Genomic DNA, 21,999 nt, shown 5'->3' with positions numbered 1-21,999 from the left:
AAATATAAAAATTGTGTTTATATCATAGGCCTATGCAGTGTCGTGTTCGAGACCACCTAAAGAGAGACCGATTCAAGACCAAGACCGGAGCAAATCGAGTCGAGACCAAGAATGGAGAGGGGCCGAGACCGAGTCAAGACCGAGACCAGTAGAGAGACGATGGGTCCGAGACCGAGTCAAGACCAAAATAATTTGAGTCCAATTCAAGACCATGATTGTAATTTTGTATTTCTGTGTTCATATTTCAGAAGAACATAGATACTTTAGACATTCAGAATGGGGAAACAAATGCATGCTGAAGGCATATAGAGCCACTCTACAAATTATTACTAACCCAAACACAGTGGGGAACAATGAAGGCCTTCTACGCTTTCAGATAAATGCTAAAGATTTATAAAATAATAAAAATAATTATGTTCTGATTTAATCTCTTCAGTTTTTGTTAGAAAGGAAAGGGTTAACACTGAAGAGGAAAAAAATATCCAAATCAGGCTTTTTCCTTTGGTGGTCTCTGGGGAGATAAATCTAGCTAGCCAAGTCAGCCATTGGCTATGCCATCAGACATTTGATAGAAGGCATCTGCCATTCAACAGTATTAGGGCAAATTTTTGGAGTGACAGTGGAATCAACCAATCACATTGAGTTGTAATGGGTGGGACCATTTTTACCAAAATGTATGGAAACTTTTGCCTTCTCGAAGGCCAATAGGCCACTGCGCAATAGCGAGCAGTAGTTTTCCCACGGTCTAGCTAGCTAGCTTTTGTCATAGGCTAGTTTGCAGCGGCTGCAGCAGGTGTTATCGAAGAGGATGTTGCTGCTCATTTGTTAGCTTGTCCCTTTTCAAGAATAACTTTCAACAAGAAGTTAAGTTTCAAATGATCATCTGGTGAGATGAACTGTGTTTTTTATTGCAGCTCGCATGCTGTTAGCCATCTCTTTGGAAATAACTTGTGTGTGGAACATTGTTGCATTTAAACTTTAGATAACTGGTTACTTTGTGTGCTAAACATGAAATGTTTTTTGCAATGGGAAGTAATAGTTGTACATTTCAATTGGGAAATGCTTGGCCTAATGATTGTGTTTTTTTATTCTTATGATTGGGACCTAAGGTCTTATTTTGTCTGAGTGAATGGACTGCTTATCCTTTAACATCATGCTGTGTGTGACTGCGGTCTTTCCATCCGCCCTTTGCGTTGGTGTAGTGGTGCCTGGAGAAGTGGGTCCTGTGTGAAGGAAAGGCGCCATGTGTGAAAAATCCTATGTTTTCTTATAGATTTTTCAGATTTTCACTCTCAAAATCACACTTTAAAAAATAAAATAAAAACGACAGAAATGTGACGTTCTAAGTCCACAACAATCCTTAAACCTCAGAAGACCATTTTTGAGGTCTAGAAAAAAATCTAAAAAATATATTTTTGGAGTGTGTAGTTGCCCTTTAATTCAATTGAGCAAAACAAAATGCCTCCCCATTGATACAAATCAGCATTATATATTTATGTCAGGTAGGCCTACATTGCGGTCAACATTTAATTTGGAAGTTTTTTTGGAAAAGCCTTTAGAAATGTTAATGCAAACAGTGCATGATGACTGAATTGCGCATCGCAAATAGCCTACTAACCAAGACTAAGGACCAAACTTTTTGAATACCTGGTTTGCATACCCATTGTTGCCTTAGTTAGCATTTACTGGTAGATATAAGTTGAAACATCTTTCCTACCTACCAGCTACCGATGTCATTCTTCTGTGAGCTGCACACTCTTGCTGTCTGCAGATGATATTCCGCTGAAACTACTTTGTGCATTATTTCTCTATTGTACTACATAATTACTAAGTCGTATACCTCCACTACACTACTTTGAAACGCAACAGTAGGGATTAAGAAGAAGTGAGGCAATGCCGACTGAAAAACAAAGTGGGTATAGGGTGTATACCTGCGTATAGCCTCCACTATACCACTGGCACTTTGTGTTTTACAAAAAGTGCGTTCTCTGACCTACATGAGTGCGCTGGTATTATGGTTGCTGTCCTTTCAGCATCAGGAGCCTGTCACACACTGAAAGTCCAATACGCTCGACACATGTCTAATAGTGAGGCTGCAACTTGTCAACAATTTCCCCCACTCTTCCCTACCAGCAAGTCAAATAAATTCCTACAAAGTTTGAGGATATTTTTCAACTAAAGTAAAGGATAGTAATGTTACGAGTAAAGTAGGAATCCCAGTTTTCAATAGGCGATAAGATATTAATGTTTCAAGAAAGGAATGTAAATGTAGGCCTATATATATTTGGCCTGGCGTAGCAGTTTTATGCGCTGAATGAATGGAAGCTGATAATGATGAGTTTTTCACTCCGCTGGTCTCGGGAAGAAATTACGAGTCCTCACTGTCCGAGACCCGAGTCAAGACCGAGTAAAAATGTATCCGACACCGAGACACTCATTATGTTGTCTCGAGACCGAGTACTACAACACTGGGCCTATGACAAATAAAATAAGTAGTGTTTAGGGCCTAAAGAACATACTGTCACCTGACCTCATCGAATTAATTGCATCACACCCACCCAGCCAGTATCCGCGTGAACGAAACTCCGGATATTTGTGTGATACGATGACCACCAGAGAAGCGGGAAGAGAGCCGAATAACAGACAGATGCCCAGATATAGCAGCCTATAATAATCACCACCACGTAACGCATGAATACTCTCGCAACCTACTTCTCTATCTATAAACCGACACTATGAGATATCCTGTGTTTACTATTGTTATACAAAATGTTCAGGGTAAAATGATACAGCCTATCGACTCCTACGCGGCTTATAGGCTACATCTCAATATCCATACAATTACAGCGCGATAATACAATTTATATCACTACACTGTAGGCTATTACTGTGGCCAGGAAAAGCGGAGTATAACAAGACTGCTACCAACGCACCAAAAAGCCACAGGTGTCCCCTCTCTCTGCTCATCCTAAATAAACGCTGGCTCAGCAAAACGCTGAATCAGCGAAATGCAGAGAAACTATTTAATACGAACGATTCAACAATTCCCTTTGGCGTTCATTTACTGACACCGACCGACGGCAAGAACAAATAGACAGTAGCCTAAGCAAATAATAAGCAGGGTAGTGCCCCAGTATCTGTGCGTTAGATTTCGACGTTGAATATGACGTGTATCGTCGACATTTCTAACGCACAGATACTGGGGCAAATAAGTAGCTGTAAACAACATATACAGGCGCGTTAATAGCCTACTGTAGCCTACCTGATATGACGGAGGAAGGTCCAGGCGAGATATCAGAAGTGCCCTCTCAAGTCTCCTTTGATTTTCGAGAGGTGTGTCTGCTCTCTCGCTGTGTTGTAGCCTAGAATAAAAAAGTGATGGATGTTTCACAATACACTGTAGACGTAGAAATATTCCCGCTGCTGCTACTACTACTACTAGAGCAACCTGTTGCCAGTAGGCTGCGTCAGATAACTATCATCCCGCCCTCGAAACAAGCCAATTGGCGCAGTATAGTGGGGAAGGCGGCACCTATTGAATGTACGGTCTTTTCGATATTGGCGGGACAGTGCTGCCAATCAATGGTTTAGCTATTACGATTACTTAACGACTATTTGCGCTCCATGGCTCAATTTGCTATAGGCTACATGAGTACATTAATTCGGTTTCTTTACATGGTCACACAGGGGAACTGCAACCTTATATAATTGTGTAGTGTAAACATGCATGTTACATGCTGACCACACCACTCGCGTTACGTTGCAAAATAAATGTACACATACATGTTATTCAATCATTGCATCCAAACTTCTCACGAGCGTCTGCGTAGCCAGGCGCTGAAATATAACGTAGTTATATTTGTGACGCTAAACGCGCTGCAAGTCCCTCCTCTCCCATCTCCTCATTGGTTTCTAGGAGCATATACCCACGTGGGTGATTGAAAGATGAACAGAACTCCACACTCCAGACCAGTTGGTTGTGGTAATGCACCTTATAGTTGGTTGCCAACCGCCATATGAAGTCCAAAGATGAAGAAGATTGAACGAGAAACTAACTCGGTTTACCCTTTTATATGTGGATTAATTGTCAGAGTAGAGGACCTTGTGCATTTCAGGTAAAATAACCCAATGTTTTTATCCCAGGACAAACATAATAAACATAATATGCCATTTAGCAGACGCTTTTATCCAAAGCGACTTACAGTCATGCGTGCATACATTATTTTAAAAAATGTTGTGTATGGGTGGTCCCGGGGATCGAACCCACTACCTTGGCGTTACAAGCGCCGTGCTCTACCAGCTGAGCTACAGAGGACCACAAATTAGCTAGCAACAGCAATCTAGCTAGCTAACGAAATTGCCATGAATGTTTAATGCTTTTCGACCTGTCCCCAAATTAATTTAGTTGGTTCAGAGTTCGTTTTGATATTTCAACCTGCGTGTCCTGATTGCGTCTGGTGTGGACGGACAAAATCAACATGCACGCGGATGTGGTCTATTCAGCATGTAATGCTGACCACACCGCCCGCGTCGCGTGCGCTGCAAAATAAATTGACACATACATGTTATTGCGTCAACGAGCATCTGCATAGCCAGGCGCTAAAATAGAACTTGGTTCTAAATTATTTGTGATGCTTGACACGCTGCAAGTCCCGCCTCTCCCATCTCCTCATTGGTTTTTAGGAGCATATACCAACGTGGGTGATTGAAAGATGAACTGCGGTCCACACTCCAGTCCAGTTGGTGGTATTAAATGCACCTCAAAGTTGGTTGCCAACCGCCATATAAAGTCCAAAGAAGAAGCCTGAAGGAGAGATTACTAGAAACGAACTCAGTTTAGCCTTTCATTTGTGGATTAATTGTCGGAGTAGAGGACCTTGTGCATTTCAGGTAAAAATAACAACCCAAAGTTTAAATATCCCAGGAAAAATTAGCTAGCAACAGCAAGCTAGCCATAAATGTTTAATGCTTTTCGACCTGTCCCTAAATTAATATAGTTGGCTCAGAGTTCGTTTTGATATTTCAACCTGTGTGTCCTGATCACATCTGGTGTGGGTGGACAAAATCAACATGCGCGCGATGGCGCACGCACGCGAGCGATGTGGTCAGCATGTAATGGGCTGAGGTGATTTGTGCATTAATGCAACCAAGGATCCATTCGGTTTTTGGTCATGAATGGTAATATAGTGGTTGGAGTGCAGTTTCTCCTGGCCCATAGACTACTTGCAACATGCCATGGTAAAAAGTAATTTATCTTTAACAAGATACATTTTCTTCATAGCTCACTGCTCGCCTATGACCAAAAACAAGTTGTTGGATTGTTACAGCATACCAGTGGAAAGTCTTGATGAGGACCTCAACAGTACATTTCCACAAAGCAGAACAAAATGTGTTTTGTCAGACATCAAGAATGAATGTATCACAACCGGACATGAACGGGATTCCCATAGGGCAGCGCACAATTGGCCCAGCGTCTAGACCAGCAAATCAGTGATTTTAACTTTGGAAATAGTTTCCAAAGTATTCCCACACATATGTGATCGTATACAAATGTAAGCAAGGTTTGAGGTGGTTGTTTTAGTCAAATATTATCTGTTTGGGCTTCTTGCAGTCAATTTAAAGTCTACAAATTATTTGTAATTATGTTCAGGCTCCCTGACCATCCACTCAAGAAAAAAATTATCATAGTAAAAATAACCCCCAGAAAATCGTGAGACTACTCAATTCAAGAAATAAACAAATTCCAATTCCAACTTTTTCTCTATAGAAAAAGAGGAAAATGTGAATTTGATTTACTTCCTGTATTGACTGAATGGGAAAGGAAATAACTCTGGTACTGTCGTTAGACAATTTGAAGGGACTAGGATAGCAGCATAGCTGTTTTAGTGGGTTTAGCATATCCCCATGTTTAATGCAACACAAAAATATTTGACAAGGAGTACAAAAACAATTCAATTTACTTCTGAGTTTAGTCCCTTCCCCACCCTGTGTGGGCTGCTGGTCAGTCCCTCAGGTTCCACAAGAGGGCGCCAGAGTACAGCACATCAGTACAACAAAGGGAACGGTTGAGATGAAAGGCAAATTGGACAGATTTTTTATTTTTATTTTTAGAAGAAAAATTAGGAACACCTGCCATGACAGTAATATGAAAATGGATATTATTTTTTCACTCCGTTATTTGGTCTACTTCGAGGCCTCTAGCAGAGACCAAATTACAAATAAAAACAGATCGGACAAAGTTACTGCATTGGTTCACATGCAACCCCAAAGACTAGTACACTCATCGGATATGACCATGATGTCACTACTTGTAGCTATGCCAACACCATCCAACAGCACTGATATCACAACTCCCGTGCCCAGTGAAGAAGAGATATAAAAATGGTTGATTCAATGTATATAAACAAAAAGTCCATTGACAGAACCAAGACATAATATAGTTACATTTTTTCATTCATTGGTTGATTCTCCTGCATTCCAAGATCGACAGAGGCGTGTTTTGGGCAAATGTTCAGGATGTATATCTACACTTTTCTGTGGCGACATTCATTCTCTCTCTGGAGGTGTCAGAGGGAGGACAGTCTAGTACATTGAGGGGCGGTTTGGATCACCTTTGGATTCATCTGCTCTGGGTCAGAACCAGGGGTGTGTGTGTCTGTGTGTGAGGTAACCACGCTCTCACCAGGGGTCAGTCAGTCAGTGTGTCAGTGCGAGGGGCCCGTGTCGGTCAGTCACAAAGTGTGAGGTAGTGTGTTGGTGTCAGTGCATTGCTGGTCAGCAGGCCAGATGTCAAGGGGGTTCATGTGGAGTGGACATTTGTCATGTAGGGGGAAATCAGTTGTTCAGTCCAAAAGAGTCACTAAAAGTGCTTAATGTAAGTGTGTTTATGTATGTAAGAGAGAGATTTAAATCAGGCATTGTAAAGAGCTTGTCAGATAAGGTTGGGTGAGTAGCTGGCGGGTAGACCAGGGCTGGGTTTCCCAAAAGCATCGTAGCACTAAGATCATCTTTCGTCCATTGAGTTTCAATGGAATTAAGATGATCTTAGTGCTACGATTCTTTTGGGAAACCCAGCCAAACCATTCCGAGAGAGATCAGAGCAGTCGATGTCTCTTCCCCTGCACCCCTCCCTCCCTCCCTCCCAGTCTCTTCTTTTCTGCCTTCCGTTCCTCAGCCCTCGTTGGCAGCCACCAGCTGGCCCAGGCCCTGGCGGACGTACACAGCTTGGATCTCCTTGGTCTTGAGGCAGAAGTCGCAGGCCCAGACAGCAGAGCTCTCTCGGGTCAGCAGTCCGTAGGCCGGCTCCGTCAGGCCAGTGCAGTCACGGTGGAACCAGCGCTGGCACGATGCCTCACACAAGATGGCATCCTGGTCGTCGTGCACCTCCGACAGGCAGAAGCCGCAGGGGAAAACCATGCCCGGGCCGCCCAGCTTCCCTGGACCGGAGCCTGGGCCGGTGGAGGGGTTAGCTGGGCCGGGGGGCAGCGGAGACTGGGTGTTGGGGGTGGAGTTGGAAGGGGGGTTGGGGTTGCTGCCGGGGGTGTTACCCCCACTGTTGTTGGTCATGTTGTTCTGGGCAGAGTTGGGGGGAGCATTGGGCATGGGGCCTCCACCAGGGGCGTTGTTCTGCTGGTTGTAAGGGGTGGAGCCAAGGGCAGAATTGGGCGGAGTCGACTGTTGCTGGGACGGGTTATTGGAGGAGGGGGCGTTAGCAGAGTTGGGCCCCTGCAGCTGATTGGGTGGTGGCTGCAGGGGCTGGGAGCCGTTGAGGGGGCCGGTGGGGGAGGAGTTGGGGTTGGGCTGGGGCGGTGCTGAGGGGGGCTGGCCGGGCGTGTTGGGTTTGGGCTGCTGGTCAGGGAAGCCTCCTCCAGGCTGGGAAGGGCCAGAGTTGGGAGGCCCGGGGGGAGTGTTGTTGGGACCTGGTGGACCAGAGGGGTTTAAGTTAGGCTGCTGCGGAGGCCCAGACTGGGGCCCACCTCCGCCAAAGTTCTTCCCCTCCTCGTTCCCTGGGCCAGGGGGGCTGAGGCCTGGGTATGGGCCATCTTGTGAAGGAGGGAACTGTCCTTGAGGGGGTAGACCTGGAATCCCTCCCATGTTTCCTCCTGGGCCAACGCTCATGCCCCCCATCATGTTCATCCCTCCAGGCATGCCCCCCATGGGGTTCATAGGGCCATGGGGGGGTCCCCTGGGGCCTCCGCCACCGGGCAAAGGGGGGCTGTTGAAGGGGTGGCCACCCTGTCTGTGCTGTTGCTGCGGGGGCATCCCAAACCGAGGGTGCGGTGGCCCCCCTCCTCCAGGACCCCCCATACCACCAGGGGATAGCATGGGGTTGAACCCCGGTCCCGGGTGCATGGGCGGACTGAAATTGGGGGGCATGTTAAATTGCGACGGACCTCCGGGTACCGGGAAACCTCCTCCGCCACCTCCACCCCCAAAGCCAGGCATCCCCCCAAACCCCAGCTGGTGGTGCGGTCCTGCGTTGGGTGGTCCTGGGCCGAAGGGCGGTCTCCGTCCTGGTCCTCCATGGCCTCCCCCTGGGCCCCCCATGAAGCCCATGCCCCCGGGGCCTATCCTGCCTCCACCCCCATACGGCCCCCCTCCCCCACCTGCCCCAGGGCTCGGGATGAAGGGACCCACTCCTGGACCTCCAGCCCCACCAGGTCGGGACGGCAGTGACGGGGGGCCAAAGTCATCGTCAAACGGGTTGGAGGCAACCAGGTGGTCCACCATGGGGGTGGGAGGGGGCGCAAACTCAGAGAGGTGGGAGAACGCGCCACCAGCCCCCTGAAACACACGATCAGAACAGAGACGAGATAATGGATTTTTGAGATAGATTGAACAACGCGAGTTTGGTAAGAGCAGAGAAGCTACAGGTAGTATAGAACGGTTGAATAGTCAACTAGTGAAACCACTGATCAAGTCGTCAACTATATTAAAATGTAAAATGTTAACTTGAGGTGTTTAGACCATGCTTAAAATGTGTAACCATCATAACAAGACCAGTACAAGGACGAGTGAACACCGAGTAAAACCGTCTCCCAGAAGAGGCCACCAGTCAAACACGGCGGACATGTTTACATTATGGAGGAATGTGTTCAGATCAGAATCCCCAAGGCAGTAGTTACCTGAGTGTTGGATTTTCTCTTCCTCTTCTCTGGGCTCTTCATCTGTCCACCTAAAGAGGGAAAGAGGGAGAGGAGAACAGGAGAGACATAAGAGACATTCTAGCCTTATCTATCCAGATGAACATACATTGTCTATTTTTATACTAACACCTGTAACCCTCATTCCCTAAGAAATGCTTTTTGTGAGGGTAGGTTTGGAGTAAGTAGTGTGAAGATTAACCATGTTGACACTGCAATAGATACAAATGTACCGTCTTGCGTAAGACAGATCTACAAATCAATGTCCAGAAACCAGGAGTGGACAGAGCCTGATTGACTGGAATGAGGATAGTGTGTGTTAAGGTGAGGACCACAGTCACCCGAGCCACAGACTGTTTACTCGGCTACCGTCTGACAGACGGCGACAGCACAGGTGCATCAGAGCCAAGACCGAGAGACTAAAAAACAGCGTCTATTACCAGGCCATCAGACTGTTGAACAGCCATCACTAACTGTTTACCAGGTGATGCACACAAAACACACACACAAGCTCACCCACCTTATACTCACAAACGTGCACACACACAGCCAACGCTGCCATCCCATGTTATAGACATTAAACTACTGGACACTTCCCATTTCACACTGTGTATTTAAACACTGTTTTCTCAACATACAGTGGGGGAAAAAAGTATTTAGTCAGCCACCAATTGTGCAAGTTCTCCCACTTAAAAAGATGAGAGGCCTGTAATTTTCATCATAGGTACACGTCAACTATGACAGACAAATTGAGAAAAAGAATCCAGAAAATCACATTGTAGGATTTTTTATGAATTTATTTGCAAATTATGGTGGAAAATAAGTATTTGGTCACCTACAAACAAGCAAGATTTCTGGCTCACAGACCTGTAACCTCTTCTTTAAGAGGCTCCTCTGTCCTCCACTCGTTACCTGTATTAATGGCACCTGTTTGAACTTGTTATCAGTATAAAAAGACACCTGTCCACAACCTCAAACAGTCACACTCCAAACTCCACTATGGCCAAGACCAAAGAGCTGTCAAAGGACACCAGAAACAAAATTGTAGACCTGCACCAGGCTGGGAAGACTGAATCTGCAATAGGTAAGCAGCTTGGTTTGAAGAAATAAACTGTGGGAGCAATTATTAGGAAATGGAAGACATATAAGACCACTGATAATGTCCCTCGATCTGGGGCTCCATGCAAGATCTCACCCCGTGGGGTCAAAATGATCACAAGAACGGTGAGCAAAAATCCCAGAACCACACGGGGGGACCTAGTGAATGACCTGCAGAGAGCTGGGACCAAAGTAACAAAGCCTACCATCAGTAACACACTACGCCACCAGGGACTCAAATCCTGTAGTGCCAGACGTGTCCCCCTGCTTAAGCCAGTACATGTCCAGGCCCGTCTGAAGTTTGCTAGAGTGCATTTGGATGATCCAGAAGAGGATTGGGAGAATGTCATATGGTCAGATGAAACCAAAATAGAACTTTTTGGTAAAAACTCAACTCGTCGTGTTTGGAGGACAAAGAATGCTGAGTTGCATCCAAAGAACACCATACCTACTGTGAAGCATGGGGGTGGAAACATCATGCTTTGGGGCTGTTTTTCTGCAAAGGGACCAGGACGACTGATCCGTGTAAAGGAAAGAATGAATGGGGCCATGTATCGTGAGATTTTGAGTGAAAACCTCCTTCCATCAGCAAGGGCATTGAAGATGAAACGTGGCTGGGTCTTTCAGCATGACAATGATCCCAAACACACCGCCCGGGCAACGAAGGAGTGGCTTCGTAAGAAGCATTTCAAGGTCCTGGAGTAGAAAATCTTTGGAGGGAGTTGAAAGTCCGTGTTGCCCAGCGACAGCCCCAAAACATCACTGCTCTAGAGGAGATCTGCATGGAGGAATGGGCCAAAATACCAGCAACAGTGTGTGAAAACCTTGTGAAGCCTTACAGAAAACGTTTGACCGGTGTCATTGCCAACAAAGGGTATATAACAAAGTATTGAGGAACTTTTGTTATTGACCAAATACTTATTTTCCACCATAATTTGCAAATAAATTCATTAACAATCCTACAATGTGATTTTCTGGAGAAAAAAAATCTCATTTTGTCTGTCATAGTTGACGTGTACCTATGATGAAAATTACAGGCCTCTCATCTTTTTAAGTGGGAGAACTTGCACAATTGGTGGCTGACTAAATACTTTTTTCCCCCACTGTAGCTCATTCTAATACTTCTACTACTGTACATTACATTTTAGTCACACTGTCTATACACACCGCATATTTAGATACTGGATTCTTGACATACACTACCGGTCAAAAGTTTTAGAACACCTACTCATTCAAGGGTTTTTCTTTATTTTTACTATTGTCTACATTGTAGAATAATAGTGAAGACATCAAAACTATGAAATAACACATATGGAATCATGTAGTAACCAAAAAAGTGTTAAACAAATCAAAATATGTTTTATATTTGAGATTCTTCAAATAGCCACACTTTGCCTTGACAGCTTTGCACACTCTTGGAATTCTCTCAACCAGCTTCACCTGGAATGCTTTTCCAACAGTCTTGAAGGAGTTACCACATATGCTGAAAACTTGTTGGCTGCTTCTCCTTCACTCTGCGGTCCGACTCATCCCAAACCATCTCAATTTGGTTGAGGTCGGGGGATTGTGGAGGCCAGGTCATCTCATGCAGCACTCCATCACTCTCCTTCCTGGTAAAATAGCCCTTACACAGCCTGGAGGTGTGTTGGGTCATTGTCCTGTTGAAAAACAAATCATGAGCCCAAACCAGATGGGATGGCGTATCGCTACAGAATGCTGTGGTAGCCATTCTGGTTAAGTGTGCCTTGAATTCTAAATAAATCACAGACAGTGTCACCAGCAAAGCACCCCCACACCAGAACACCTCCTCCTCCATGCTTTACGGTGGGAAATACACATGCGGAGATCATCCATTCACCCACACCGCGTCTCACAAAGACAACGGTTGGAACCAAAAATGTCACATTTGGACTCCAGACCAAAGGACACATTTCCACCGTTCTAATGTCCATTGCTCGTGTTTCTTGGCCCAAGCAAGTCTCTTCTTCTTATGGGTGTCCTTTAGTAGTGGTTTCTTTGCAGCAATTCGACCATGGCCTGATTCACACAGTCTCCTCTGAACAGTTGATGTTGAGATTAGTCTGTTACTTGAACTCTGTGAAGGATTTATTTGGGTTGCAATTTCTGAGGCCGGTAACTAAAACCTATCCTCTGCAGCAGACGTAACTCTGGGTCTTCCATTCCTGTGGCGGTCCTCATGAGAGCCAGTCTCATCATAGCGCTTGATGGTTTTTGCAACTGCACTTGAAGAAACTTTCAAAGTTCTTGCCATTTTTCGGATTGACTGACCTTCATGTCTTAAAGTAATGATGGACTGTCGTTTCTCTTTGCTTATTTGAGCTGTTCTTGCCATAATATGGACTTGGTCTTTTACCAAATAGGGCTTTCTTCTGTATACCACCCCTACCTTGTCACAACACAACTGATTGGCTCAAACGCATTAAGGAAAAATTCCACAAATTAACAAGGAACACCTGTTAATTGAAATGCATTCCAGGTGACTACCTCATGAAGCTGGTTGAGAGAATGCCAAGAGTGTGCAAAGCTGTCATCAAGGCAAAGGTTGGCTATTTGAAGAATCTGAAATATAAAATATATTTTGATTTGTTTAACACTTATTTGGTTACTACATGATTCCATGTGTGTTATTTCATAGTTTTGATGTCTTCACAATTATTCTACAATGTAGAAAATAGTAAAAATAAAGAAAAACCCTTGAATGAGTAGGTGTTCTAAAACCTTTGACCGGTAGTGTAGCTCACTAATACTAGTGCTTCAGAAAGTACTAGTGCTTCAGAAAGTATTCACACCCCTTTAATTAAGTTACAGACTTAAGTTAAAATGGATTAAATTGAGATTTTTTTGTCACTGGCCTACACACACACACACCCCATATTGGTCAAAGTGAATTATGTTTTAGAATGTTTTATGAATTAATAAAAAATGAAAAGCTGAAATGTCTTGAGTGAATAAGTATTCAGCCCCTTTGTTATGGAAAGCCTAAATACGTTCAGGAGTAAAGATATGCTTAACAAGTCACATAATAAGTTACATGGACTCTGTGTGCAATAAGTGTTTAACATGATTTTTGAATGACTACCTCATCTCTGTACCACACACATACAATTATCTGTAAGGTCCCTCAGTCGAACAGTGAATTTCAAACACAGATTCAACCAGAGAGTCCAGGGAGGTTTTCAATGCCTTGCAAATAAGGGCACCTATTGGTAGATGAGGTAAAACATTTAAGCAGACATTGAATATTCCTTTGAGCATGGTGAAGTTATTAATTACAATTTGGATGATGTATCAATATACCCAGTCACTACAAAGTGACTCAGTTGCCGGAGAGGAAGGAAACCACCATGAGGTCAATGGTGACTTTAAAACAGTTAGAGTTTAATGGCTGTGATAGGAGAAAATGGAGGATGGATCAACAACACTGTAGTTACTCCACAATACTAACTTAACTGAGAGTGATAAGGAAGCCTGTACATAGTATAAATATTCCAAAACATGAATCCTGTTTGCAACATGGCACTAAAGTAATACTGCAAAGCAATTAACTTTTTGTCCTGAATACAAAGTGTTATGTTTGGGGAAAATCCAATACATTCCTGAGTACCACTCGCCATTTTTACAAGCATAGTGGTGGCTGCATCATGTTATGGGTATGCTTGTAATCGTTAAGGACTGGGGAGTTAAGGATAAAAAATAAACAAAATGGAGCTAAGCACCTAAAATCCAGTCTGCTTTCCACCAGATATTGGGAGATTAATTCACTATTCAGCAGGACAATAACCTCAAAACACAAGGCCAAATCTACACGAGTTGCTTACCAAGAAGACACTGTTCCCGGGTAGCCGTGTTACAGTTTGGACTTAAATCTACTTGAAAATCTATGGCAAGACCTGAAAATGGCTGTCTAGCAATGATCAACAACCAATTTGACAGAGCTTGAATAATTTCTGAAAGAATTTTGCGCAAATGTTGCACAACCCAGTTGTGGAAAGCTCCTAGAGCCCTCAAACTCAACTCTGGACCTCGAAGCCAGTTCCACTGCATGTTTTCTTTGTTCCCCTTTAAGTCAGGGGATGATTTAGACCTGGGACACCAGGTGTGTGCAATTAATTATCAGGTAGAACAGAAAACCAGCAGGCTCCGGACCTCGTAGGTTAAGAGTTGAGTACCCCTGCCCTAGAGACTTACCCAGAAAGACTCAAAGCTGTCATCACTGCCAAAGGTGCTTCTACAAAGTATTGACTCAGGGGTGTGAATTAATATAAACTCAGCAAAAAAAGAAACGTCCTCTCACTGTCAACTGCGTTTATTTTCAGCAAACTTAACATGTGTAAATATTTGTATGAACGTAACAAGATTCAACAACTGAGACATAAACTGAACAAGTTCCACAGACATGTGACTAACAGAAATTGAATAATGTGTCCCTGAACAAAGGGGGGGTAAAAATCAAAAGTCAGTATCTGGTGTGGCCACCAGCTGCATTAAGTACTGCAGTGCATCTCCTCCTCATGGACTGCACCAGATTTGCCAGTTCTTGCTGTGAGATGTTACCCCACTCTTCCACCAAGGCACCTGCAAGTTTCCGGACATTTCTGGGGGGAATGGCCCTAGCCCTCACCCTCCGATCCAACAGGTCCCAGACGTACTCAATGGGATTGAGATACAGGCTCTTCGCTGGCCATGGCAGAACACTGACATTCCTGTCTTGCAGGAAATCACGCACAGAACGAGCAGTATGGCTCGTGGCATTGTCATGCTGGAGGGTCATGTCAGGATGAGCCTGCAGGAAGGGTACCACATGAGGGAGGAGGATATCTTCCCTGTAACGCACAGCGTTGAGATTGCCTGCAATGACAACAAGCTCAGTCCGATGATGCTGCGACACACCGCCCCAGACCATGACGGACCCTCCACCCTTACAAATCGATCCCGCTCCAGAGTACAGGCCTCGGTGTAACGCTCATTCCTTCGACAATAAACGCAAATCCGACCATCAACCCTGGTGAGACAAAACCGCGACTCGTCAGCGAAGAACACCTTTTTTGCCAGTCCTGTCTGGTCCAGCGACGGTGGGTTTGTGCCCATAGGCAACGTTGTTGCCGGGGATGTCTGGTGAGGACCTGCCTTACAACAGGCCTACAAGCCCAGCCTATTGCGGACAGTCTGAGCACTGATGGAGGGATTGTGCGTTCCTGATGTAACTCGGGCAGTTGTTGTTGCCATCCTGTACCTGTCCCGCAGGTGTGATGTTCGGATGTACCGATCCTGTGCAGGTGTTGTTACACGTGGTCTGCCACTGCGAGGACGATCAGCTGTCCGTCCTGTCTCCCTGTAGCGCTGTCTTAGGCGTCTCACAGTACGGACATTGCATTTTATTGTCCTGGCCACATCTGCAGTCCTCACGCCTCCTTGCAGCATGCCTGAGGCACGTTCACACAGATGAGCAGGGACCCTGGGCATCTTTCTTTTGGTGTTTCTCAGAGTCAGTAGAAAGGCCTCTTTAGTGTCCTAGATTTTCATAACTGTGACCTTAATTGCCTACCGTCTGTAAGCTGTTAGTGTCTTAACGACCGTTCCACAGGTGCATGTTCATTAATTGTTTATGGTTCATTGAACAAGCATTGGAAACAGTGTTTAAACCCTTTACAACAAAGATCTGTGAAGTTATTTTGATTTTTATGAATTATCTTTGAAAGACAGGGTCCTGAAAAGGGACGTTTCTTTTTTTGCTGAGTTTATATTTGTGTACATACGTAAAGATTGCATTTTGATTACTGTTATAGTGCTATTTGTTAGAGTCGTTCCAACATTTCTATATATATTTTTAATTTTTATTATTTGTGTACTTGATTGACATTTTGCTGCATTGTTAGGAGCTAGTAACATAAGCATTTCGCTGCACCCACTACACCCCATTCATAGATGCTAACTACTTTAGCGCCTATTGACGATAGTGTCTTCTCACCGGGGGAGTTTTGTTGAGCGCCCCAATGCTCTAAGCATTATCTATATGGCTAAGGTGGCACCGACAGAGGGCGCCTCACCTCGAGCTCCGATAAAACATTGCAGGTTTCTACTTTGTGTGTTTTTTTCTAGTGCTTTTCTCTCATTTTTCTTAAATCAGTTTGTTTAGTTTATTACTACACACACCCGGGTAGAACTTTTGGAATACGAATCGCTGGGTACTCTCCGCCCACCCGACCTCCCCAAATTCCCTGAAACGGCAGAACAATGGATTCACTTTTTCAGTGAGGCGCCGAGCTGCTTGGGAATCCTACCGAAGAGCAGGAAGCGAAGACGCAGACGGGGAGGCAGACGTGGCGGGGTCTTAGTGAGATTAAGACGCCGGGTGATCCGTCCTCCATTACCGAGCATACTACTCACCAATGTTCAATCACTAATGAACAAACTTGACGAGGATCTCCTTTCAGAAGGGATTTCAGATCCTGCAACATACTCTGTTTTTCTGAGACTTGGCTTTCCTCCGACATCTAAACAGATTATATACAACCAGCAGGTTTTACAGTTTTCTAGCGGATAGGAAGCAGGCTCTCTCTGGCAAGAGCAAGGGTGGTGGGCTCTGCTTTATGACCCACAACACATGGTGCGACAGGGGAAACGTACAGGAACTTCCGAGTTTCTGCTCCCCCGACTTTGAATACTTGGTCATCAAAATGTAGTCCTTTTTACCTTCCGAGAGAGTTCTCAGGGATTATCGCCATGGCTGTGTACATCCCGCCCCAAGCAGACATCAAAAAGGCTCTCAAAGATCTTCATTGGACCCTGAACAAACTGGAGACCGCATTCCCAGAGGCAGCGTTCATTGTTGCAGGGTACTTTAACAAAAGTAATTTGAGAAGCGTGCTCCCAAATTATTACCAACACATCGACTGTCTAACTCGCGGAAATTCTACTCTTGACCACTGCTACATGCCTTTTTGACACGGCTATAAGGCCCTCTCCAGTCCTCCTTTCGCCTACAAACAAAGACTCAAGAGTGAAGTTCCGGAGGTCAGGTCCAACCAATCAGAATTCATGCTCCAAGACTGTTTTGATAATGTGGACTGGAATATGTTACGAGTCGCCTCTGGAGATAACGTCAATGAATACACCAACTCAATCACCGGATTTATCAAAACAAATGCATAGATGACGCGATACCGATAGTATCTTTCAAAACTTACCCGAATCAAAAACTGTGGATGCTGCTTAGAAACAGGGCAAGGTGACCGGGGACAATAGTTTGGTTAAACAGTACAAATATGATCGATCAGATCAATCAAGCTGGCGAAACAAGTATAGGGACAAAGTGGAGGAGAAATTCAGCGGGTCGGACACAAGGCGTATGTGGCAGGGGCTTGAAACAATTACGGATTACAAAAAGCCAGCCACATCAGTCACCAACTAACCCTACCGGACGAGCTAAACACCTTTTTCTCAAGATTCAAGCACAATGACCCTGAGCTGCCGAGGAGAGCCCCCGATGACAACATGGGCTACATATGGAGTTGGTCCCCCCCCTTGCTGCTATAACAGCCTCCACTCTTCTGGGAAGGCTTTCCACTAGATGTTGGATCATTGCTGCGTGGACTTGATTCCATTCAGCCACAAGAGCATTAGTGAGGTCGGGCACTGATGTTGGGCGATTAGGCCTGACTCGCAGTCGGTGTTCCAATTCATCCCAAAGGTGTTCGATGGGGTTGAGGTCAGGGCTCTGTGCAGGCCAGTCAAGTTCTTCCTCACCGATCTCGACAAAACCATTTCTGTATGGACCTCGCTTTGTGCACAGGGGTCCATAGGCTTGTGTGCGGCTGCTCGGGCCATGGAAACCCATTTCATGACGCTACCGACGAACAGTTATTGTGCTGACATTGCTTCCAGAGGCAGTTTGGAACTCGGTAGTGAGTGTTGCAACCGAGGATAGATGATTTTAACGCGCTATGCGCATTAGCGGCCCCGTTCTATTTCGCAGCTGAGCCATTGTTGCTCCTAGACGTTTTCACTTCACAATAACAGCACTTACAGTTGACCGTGGCAGCTCTTGCAGGGCAGAAACGTGCCGTCAGAGCGTGCGCAGACCAGCTGGCTGTTGTGTTCTCGAACATTTTCAATCTCTTCCTAGCTCAGGCCACTATACCCACCTGCTTCAAGATGTCCACTATCATCCCTGTGCCCAAGAAAGGGAAAGTTACTGAACTGAATGACTACACCGCCGCGGACCGCAAGACTCTGTAGAGGGTGATATGTGCAGCCGAACGCACCATTGGGTGCACACTGCCTGCCCTACAGGACACCTACAACACCAGATGTCGCAGGAAGGCCAAGAAGATCACCAGGGACCCCATCCACCCAAGCCATGCCCTGTTCTCCCCACTTCAAATCACTCAGATGCGAGCAGTACAGGAGCATCATGGCAAAAAGTTTCTACCCTCAGACCATCAGGCTGCTGAATAGCCACCACTAGTCAGATACCTTCTCCACCCTCCCCCTGCTACTCCCTCTATGGATATTCCCCCTCCCAACGACATTCATCACTGTTGCAGTTGTTAGTATGTATATTACTACTTTATTACAATTTATTGTTTTTATTTCACTTGGTCCCCACACCCGCTCAATGGTCATTCCCCCCACCCCCTCGACAGTTATACTCTGCCTCCAGCCCAATGGACATGTATTTATTCATCACTGCCACAGTTGTTATGTATTTATTGCTATTTCTATTGTTGTTGTTTTTATTACCATTTTCAATCTTTTATTTCACTTAGTCCTGCATGTTGAAGCTCAAAGCCTAAGATTGTCACTGTACCCTGAACTCACACCTGCAACCCTGTACATGTGACTATTAAACACTCTGAATCTCTGAATCTGAAAACATTAACACACATCGCTTGCGGTACTGTTTTGGAAACATAAGCGAGAAATGAAAAATACATTTGAAAAAAGGTAAATTACTACACAACTTTATAGGGTCAGTGTTCCCACACAGCCGTATCTCCATGTTACAGCGTTTGTTTACAGAAGACTGACGGAAGACATAGGCCGCAACTTGTGCTAATTAGCCATCTAGCGTATTCCAAATACCTGTGTGTAAGCTAACTGGGGAGGAAGTGTAGAAGTATAGATCTGTGCAAAACTGCTACAGTAAGTGTATTTCTTTTATTATTTCTCGCTGACAAACATATGTTTAGAAAACCGTTTAGAAAATAATGATTGACGTCTCTAAACGTTAAAGGTCACGAACACTCAAATTTATGTTTTTCATGAAATGTGATGATCTTCAGATGAAACCAGATCAAAGTATAATGACCAAAGTATGAAAAATGACTGTTGCTTCTTCATTGATCAAGTTTGATCATAAAGTTGTTGGTCCCCTCCCACATGGATTCAAGAGGTGGGATTATTAAGGGGATAGGGTGACATGCCCCTAACTCTCATGTGTATACACCAATGGTAATATTATATTATCTTACCTAATTTAAATAAGTACCGCCTTATAACCAACATCGGAGAAGGCGTGTTTGTGGAGGGGCGTGGTTTATATAGCTAGATAGCTACTCTACTGGGGCAAAAATTTGACTGTAGGGTGTCAGCAAATATAATTAAAAGTTTACACTTCATCTATGGCAAAGATACTTATAGGTCTCCCCTTTCATCGTTCAAAACTGACACTGTTGTCACGTCAACAAATCCATCAGTGCTGCTGTGAACCGCATCTCAAAAGACATGCCAAACAGGAGATTTATAAAAAATAAATACACCATTGATGCAATTTCAATGTTGTTTGAGTTGCTTTTTGTATCACCAAATTTGCTTGAGATGATTTTACTGCAACACTGCATCCAAGTTTCTTGACATAGGCGTTTCAAAGAGCTGTCAGTCAAGGCGACCTCATGAATATAAGCTCCCTGCCTACTCGGCCTGTATTTTCAAACTTCCTGCTAGTAAGCCATTAGTGAGTCATTTCTAAAATGTTTAGAATTTCTACCCCTCACAAATATTATGGGTGATATTTTAGTCACTCAAAAGGCTATTTTACATGGGAATCTGAATGACTGTTAGGGACCTTTAAAACACAGCATCAGTATTGGTCCCGTGTGGCTCACTACTGTAAGTAGTGAGCCACACGACTAAATGTAAATTGTAGTTTATATGGAGTGCTAAATGACTAAATGTAAATTGTAGTTTATATGGAGGCAAATGTAATGGCTGAAACCCCTAAACGGAGAAGGGTTTTCGAGAACTACACCCACTAAAATATCTGCTGAACTGTGTATTTTTTAAATTTTATTTTACCTTTATTTAACTAGGCAAGTCAGTTAAGAACAAATTTGTATTTACAATGACGGCCTACACCAGTCAAACCCGGACGACGCTGGGCCAATTGTGCTCTGCCCTACTGGACTCCCAATCACAGTCGGTTGTGATACAGCCTGGAATCGAACCAGGGGTCTGTAGTGACGCCTCAAGCACTGAGATGCAGTGCCTTAGACCGCTGCGCCACTCGGGAGCCCTGGTATGGACCGATAAACTTTGATTTAATTTGAGTGTTGAACAGCCACAACAAATCGCCAGGTTTAGTTGATTATGAGACACAGAGGGAAAATATGGACACATCATGAGAACGTAGAAATGAAATAAATACCAGCCAGGCTATTACCAACACGCAAAACATGAGTAGCAGGTCAGACAAACTACGTGACAGAACAACTGTCTACAGTCCTGTAGACACGTGCATTTGCAGCAGTGGTAACTAATGGTTAGTTCTGATCTGAGACAGACGGGGATGGATGAATAAATTATCATATACCTACCTTTGCCTCGCTTTCCTTGGCCTTGTCCCGCCAGTAGTCTCCCCGATTCGGCAGCCATTAATATGACTGTCGGTGCGGTGCCATTTCACCGTTCATATCATGTAAGAAATTTGTTAAATGACGATATTCTTGATAATTTGGACCTGAGCAATACTCGCAAGTGGAGTCATACACAGTCTTTGGATTTGAGGACGGTTTCTATAGATAGATAGGTAACGTTTAATGTGTCTCCCCTTGCAATTCACAACTCGTTTTACAGCTAGATATCTTGTTCCCCACGCTGTCACGGGGTTTGGTGGCCAACACACTTGTTCAACAACTGTGGCTAGCCAGAGTTAGTTTCAGCAGCCAGCTTGCACAAGATGAAGAGCCGGGCTGAATGAAACTGTGGCTAGTGTTTGCCAGAACGCAAGTTGCTTAACACTCCCCCTCCTCCCTCACTTAGTTACAGATGAGTAAAGTTAGCAATTAAGATAGCTAGCTGGATGGCAACGTTAGCTATCACATTTGGGTAACGTTAGTCGCTAGCTAGTTAATGTGATAAATTACATGTAGATTATGATTTATAACAATGAATAATCTACATTCAATTTGGTTAACTGACAAGTTTCGCCTCTATAGGAAGCAGAACAAAATAACCGGTCTCTAGTAAAATGTTAGCTAGTTAGTTTGCTACGAAAAGCTAGCTAGCCTGCTAGCATTATTGGGAAGCAAACTATACCCTTTCTCCGGCGTTGCTTGCGCTGCAGTCCGTTAATATGAACATCTCCGGTGTGTCATTGCCGACATACCAGTCCTCACATGGTATATGCTTTCTGTTGTGATACAGCTTAAACTAATAATTCATACGAAAACGCAAATTTTGCCATATTAATCACGGCCTACTGTCGCCGCCGGACAAAGAGGGCCAGGCAGGAGAAGCG

The 21,999-nt window shown here is 44.6% G+C and overlaps 1 protein-coding gene across 2 annotated transcripts; it reads right to left on the bottom strand.

Annotated features, from left to right (window-relative positions):
- Window positions 1-6,078: 6,078 nt before the first annotated feature.
- On the bottom strand, window positions 6,079-21,999 carry LOC121571397 (pygopus homolog 2). Of its 2 annotated transcripts, XM_041882815.2 has the most exons (4): window positions 21,798-21,999; window positions 21,077-21,142; window positions 9,126-9,175; window positions 6,079-8,784 (listed from the first exon to the last, which is right to left on the bottom strand). In XM_041882815.2, the coding sequence occupies exons 2-4, from the start codon at window positions 21,132-21,134 to the stop codon at window positions 7,171-7,173; spliced, it is 1,722 nt and encodes a 573-aa protein (XP_041738749.1). In that variant the 5' UTR covers window positions 21,135-21,142; window positions 21,798-21,999; the 3' UTR covers window positions 6,079-7,170. The 2 variants fall into 2 exon arrangements, with proteins under 2 accessions (XP_041738749.1, XP_041738750.1); XM_041882816.2 differs by lacking the exon at window positions 21,077-21,142.

Source organism: Coregonus clupeaformis, chromosome 8 (genome assembly GCF_020615455.1).
Source record: "Coregonus clupeaformis isolate EN_2021a chromosome 8, ASM2061545v1, whole genome shotgun sequence".
Lineage (NCBI taxonomy): Eukaryota > Metazoa > Chordata > Actinopteri > Salmoniformes > Salmonidae > Coregonus > Coregonus clupeaformis.
This window is presented reverse-complemented; position numbering and strand designations above follow the sequence as displayed.